Genomic DNA, 5,000 nt, shown 5'->3' with positions numbered 1-5,000 from the left:
GCGCGGCCGCGCGCGCGCCACGCCGCCGGCCGCGGCTCGGCTGGGGCTGACCCGCCCCCGAAGCCGGCCCGGCCGGCCGGCCGGCGGCTCGGCCGCGCGGCACCACCGGACGTGCTAGAGGAGACGGCGACCCGACGAGGCGGGCGCGGCCCGGTCCCCGAGGCCCCTTCGGCCGGGGCGGCTCGCTCGGCAGCGGGCGGCGGCGCGGCGACCCGCTGCGCTCTCCGGCGCTACCTGCGGGCGGGGGGCGCTTCCCCCCGAGCCTTTTTCTTTCCTCCCTTTTCTCTCTCGCCTCTCTCTGGCTCGCCGTCGCGGCTCCGGCCGCACCGCCGCCCGGCGCTGCGCGCGGCCGGCACCCACGGGCGCCACCCGGACCCAGGCCGGCACCGGCACCTCGCCTGTTTTTACCCAAGGACACCTGAAAAGCTCGCGGGGCCGCGCGGCCGTCACACAGCTCGGTACGGTGAAGAAGCCCCTCCCCGGCGGGAGGGGCGACACCTCGCCTGCCACGGGAAGCCCACGGGCAGAGGAGACCGCCCGGCCCGAACACCGGCCTCCGCCGCGCCTCTCGGCCGGCCACGGAGGAGCGCCGGCCCGCCGGGGGCCCTCTCCCACGCCTCCCGAAAAGCCTCATCCATCGTCACTCGGGGAACGGCCCCACGGCCACTCTCGCTCAGCCTGCCACTACGCGGAGGACGGCACGTGCCCCAGGCCGCCGACGCCGGCGGCCCGCACGCTACTCTCCACGGCTCTCTCCCGGCCCGGCAGGAGGCGGGTGCCGCCGGACGCCCGGCTCCGGACAACCCACGCTTCCGGCCCCGCCGGGCCCACGGCCGCCCCCCGCAGAGCGGCACACCTCCAGCGTGCGAAAGCGCCACCGAACGTGCCGCGGGGCCACCGGCTTTCGCCCGCCTCGCGGCCGTCGGCTTCCCCCAGAAAGGCCGGGGGACGGCGACGGGGAGAAAAACAAAAAGCCCCCGAGAAAAAAGCACGCGCGCCTCTCGCTCGCCGTGCTAGCCACGGCCGCCCGGGGCTCGGGGCGGGGCCCGCGCCCCTCGCTCCCCGATTCCCTCTCGCTGCCCACGGGCTCGCGCCTCGGCGGCGGCCGGCCGCTGCCGGGCCGCTCTCGCGCTCTCACGCACTTTCTCTTCCCTGGCGCGCTCGGCGTGCTGCGGCTTAAGGCCGCCGGAGCAAAAATCAAAAAAAACGGAAAAAAAAGGCCGGGAGGGCGCCCCACTTCGCCCGCAACCCGGCCCCCGGCCGACAGACCTTCGCGGAACCCAGCCCTCCGGCAGCCAGGCCGGCGGGGCAGGCCCGACCGCACGGGCCGCCCGGCCGCCGTGGCTCTCGCGCCGGCCTAAGAGGAGGGAGGGGCGAGGCGCCGCCGCCTCGCCCGCCAACGGCCATCGTGCGTCCCCAGGGCTCCCCGGCGACTCTGTCGGGTTCTCGGTCTGCCGGCGCGGCCGCCGGCCACAGCCTGGCCGGCCGGCGCCGCCGCCTTCGGCCCGCTGGGCGGGTCCCCGGCTTAGGGCCGAGGAAGGGGGAACGAACAAAAGAGCCGAGGCGCGCCGAGGGCGCCGCCTCGCCCGACCATCGGGCGGTCCCGTCACCGAGCCCCTCCGGCAACCGGCCGGGCCCAGGCGAGGCCGCACGCCCACCGCCAGTCCCCGGCACGCCGCCGGCACCGCTGCCGCCCGGCAGCCGAGGACAGGGCGCCGCCACCCAGGCCCGGGCCATCTTCGGGGCTCTCGGGAGGCGGCCGGGGAAAAAGCCCGCGCGGGCTCGGCCCTTCGAGCCCCGGCCGCCAACCGCCCGCAACAATGCCCGCCGCCGCCGCCGGACGACGGGCGCCGGCTTAAGGCCGGCCCACCGAAAGGACGAGACGCCGCCGCCTCGCCGCCCTCGCACACCATCGCCTTCGCCCGGGGCCCTCAGGGAGCCGGCAGCCGCCACCGGCTCGGGCTGGACGCTGCTGTCGGGCCCCCGCGGGCCCCCCTCGGCCGTCCCAGTCCCGCACTCCCTCGGCTGCGCTTTCGCGCTCGGCTCTCGTCTTCCTCTCCCGTCATCGGGCCCGCCCGAGGAAGCCGGTCGAGAGCCCCGCGGCTTTCTCGCGCCGGCCTTCCTGCCGCTCGTGGGGTTGGCCGGCCCGTGGCACGCGCCGAAGGCCGCGCGGCAGCAGACGCGGAAGAAAAGGGGCCCTCGGAACCCGCGCTGCTAGACAACCCCTGCCCACAATACGGACAGACGCGTCCTGGCGCCGCCGCGCCTCCGAAGCGGCTCGAGGCTCCTCAGCGGGGAGGCGCGCGAGAGCAGGCCGCCTCTCGCCTAGACCTAACCGGAGGCGGCGCCCGACAGCGACCCCTTGGCCGACTTCCGGGGCCGGCCGCGACAACAGGTCTACCCCGAAAATGCCGACAGGCGCCTAAGTCCCGCCGGAGCCGGGTAGACCTGGTGGCCCTGCGCCGGGACGCCGCCGGGGCGCAGGCCGCCGGCGGCGGCCGCGGCGGCCGCATCGGCCGGCTCCGGAACCGGGTAGACCTGATGCTCGCCAGCCCCGGAACCGGGTAGACCTGATGCTCGACAGCACCCGGCGGGGCACGAGGCCGGCCGCGCCCGACTGGGCGAACGGGTCGGCCCGGAAGCCCGGGCCAACAGGTCTACCCGCCGGGCTCGGGCACCAGGTCTACCCGCCGGGCCCGGACACCAGGTCTACCCGCCGGGCTCGGACACCAGGTCTACCCGCCGGGCCCGGACACCAGGTCTACCCGCCGGGCTCGGACACCAGGTCTACCCGCCGGGCCCGAACACCAGGTCGACCCGCCTAACCCGAACGCCAGGTCTACCCGCCGGGCTCGGACACCAGGTCTACCCGCCGGGCCCGGACACCAGGTCTACCCGCCATGCTCGGACACCAGGTCTACCCGCCGGGCTCGGACACCAGGTCTACTCGCCATGCTCGGACACCAGGTCTACCCGCCGGGCTCGGACACCAGGTCTACCCGCCGGGCTCGGACACCAGGTCTACCCGCCGGGCTCGGACACCAGGTCTACCCGCCGGGCTCGGACACCAGGTCTACCCGCCATGCTCGGACAACAGGTCTACCCGCCGGGCTCGGACAAGAGGTCTACCCGCCGGGCTCGGACAAGAGGTCTACCCGCCGGGCTCGGACAAGAGGTCTACCCGCCGGGCTCGGACAACAGGTCTACCCGCCGGGCTCGGACAACAGGTCTACCCGCCGGGCTCGGACAACAGGTCTACCCGCCGGGCTCGGACAACAGGTCTACCCGCCGGGCTCCGAGAGCAGCTGTACCCACCGGCACCCCCGCCGCCGAGCCCAGTCGGCCGCCGCCCTGCCACCTTAAGAGAGTCCCAGCTACTCCCCCTCTGGACCCGCGCCGCGGACAACGCCCTCTCTTTCCCACTCGGAGCCCCGGGCAGGAACGGCGGCGCCTCGGCACCCGCCGAGGGCCTCGGCTAAGCGCTCGGAACCCGCTCCAGCCACCCGACTCGGAGAGCGGCTCGAGCCGACGAGCCCGGACCACAGGTCTACCCGCTGCACCGGGACACCAGGTCTACCCGCCGGCTTCGGACCAGGGGTCTACCCGCCGGGCACGGACGACAACTCTACCCGCTGCGCACCTCTGCGGCCGAGCCGAGGCGGCGGCAGCCGTGCCACCCGGGCAGAGTCCCGGTTGCTCCCCCCGTTTCCCCGCCCCGCAGAGAACGTCTCTTCTTTCACCCTCGGGGCAGGGGAAAGGCTGCTACGCTCGGAGCGCCGGGCAGAAAGCGCAGCGCTAAGCCCCGAGACCGGCTCTAGCCGCTACTCTCGGACATCGGCTCTTCCCGGCGGCGCCGAGGCGGCCGAGCCCGGTCGGCCGCAGCCGTGCCGCCTAAAGAGAGTCCCAGTTACTCCCCCGGCTTCCCCGCCCCGCAGAGAACGTTTCTTCTTTCAGCCTCGGGGCAGGGGAAAGCCTTAACGCCGGAGAGGAAGTCTGCCGCAAAGGGCCACGGGAGATGGAGTCCCCGCAACGAGCCCCCCGGGAGAGTACTGGACGGAGCATGCGCGCTGGAAGGACTCGCTAAGAACTGTGGGAAATCGGGGAGGTCGGGGCAGGGCCGGAAGGGCACGCCGGCGCGCCGACCGACGGATCGAGCGGTCGCACGCCGTCTGCTCGCTCCGTGAATTCGGTGCCACGCTCGGAGCACCGGCCGGAAACGGCAGCGCTTCGGCGCCGGCCGAGGGCCCTCGCCGAGCCCTCGGAGCGGCTCTAGCTGCCGGACCTGGACAGGAGCTCTACCCACGGGGCTCGGAGACCGGGTCCACTCGCCGCCGGGCGGCGGCGCCGCTCCGGCTCTAAGTCCGCCGGTCGGCGGGAAAAGGTCTACCCGCATCCGGGCCGGCCGGCGGCGCCGCTCCGGCTCTAAGTCCGCCGGCCGGCGGGAACACGTCTACCCGCGACCGGGCCGGGCGGCGGCGCCGCTCCGGCTCTAAGTCCGCCGGTCGGCGGGAACACGTCTACCCGCATCCGGGCCGGGCGGCGGCGCCGCCCCGGCTCTAAGTCCGCCGGTCGGCGGGAACAGGTCTACCCGCATCCGGGCCGGGCGGCGGCGCCGCTCCGGCTCTAAGTCCGCCGGTCGGCGGGAACACGTCTACCCGCATCCGGGCCGGGCGGCGGCGCCGCTCCGGCTCTAAGTCCGCCGGTCGGCGGGAACACGTCTACCCGCATCCGGGCCGGGCGGCGGCGCCGCTCCGGCTCTAAGTCCGCCGGTCGGCGGGAACAGGTCTACCCGCATCCGGGCCGGGCGGCGGCGCCGCCGCTCCGGCTCTAAGTCCGGCGGCCGGCGGGAACAGGTCTACCCGCATCCGGGCCGGGCGGCGGCGCCGCCGCTCCGGCTCTAAGTCCGCCGGTCGGCGGGAACAGGTCTACCCGCATCCGGGCCGGGCGGCGGCGCCGCTCCGGCTCTAAGTCCGGCGGCCGGCGGGAACAGGTCTACCCGC

General features: G+C 75.4%; 1 protein-coding gene across 1 annotated transcript in view; it reads left to right on the top strand.

Annotated features, from left to right (window-relative positions):
- The window catches only part of LOC135408541 (collagen alpha-1(I) chain-like), a 3,893-nt gene extending 1,325 nt beyond the window's left edge, over positions 1–2,568 (top strand). The window contains exons 2-3 of the mRNA XM_064643656.1: positions 1–951; positions 1,018–2,568. The exon at positions 1–951 is cut by the window's left edge and continues 33 nt beyond it. Of these exons, the coding sequence (XP_064499726.1) occupies positions 1–951; positions 1,018–2,568 (2,502 nt within the window). The remainder of the gene's footprint in view (positions 952–1,017) is intronic.
- The last annotated feature ends 2,432 nt before the right edge of the window (positions 2,569–5,000 follow it).

The sequence above is a fragment of the Pseudopipra pipra genome, unplaced genomic scaffold (assembly GCF_036250125.1).
Source record: "Pseudopipra pipra isolate bDixPip1 unplaced genomic scaffold, bDixPip1.hap1 HAP1_SCAFFOLD_518, whole genome shotgun sequence".
Taxonomy (NCBI): domain Eukaryota; kingdom Metazoa; phylum Chordata; class Aves; order Passeriformes; family Pipridae; genus Pseudopipra; species Pseudopipra pipra.
Note: the sequence above shows the minus strand (reverse complement) of the source record. Positions and strands in the feature narration are given on the sequence as shown.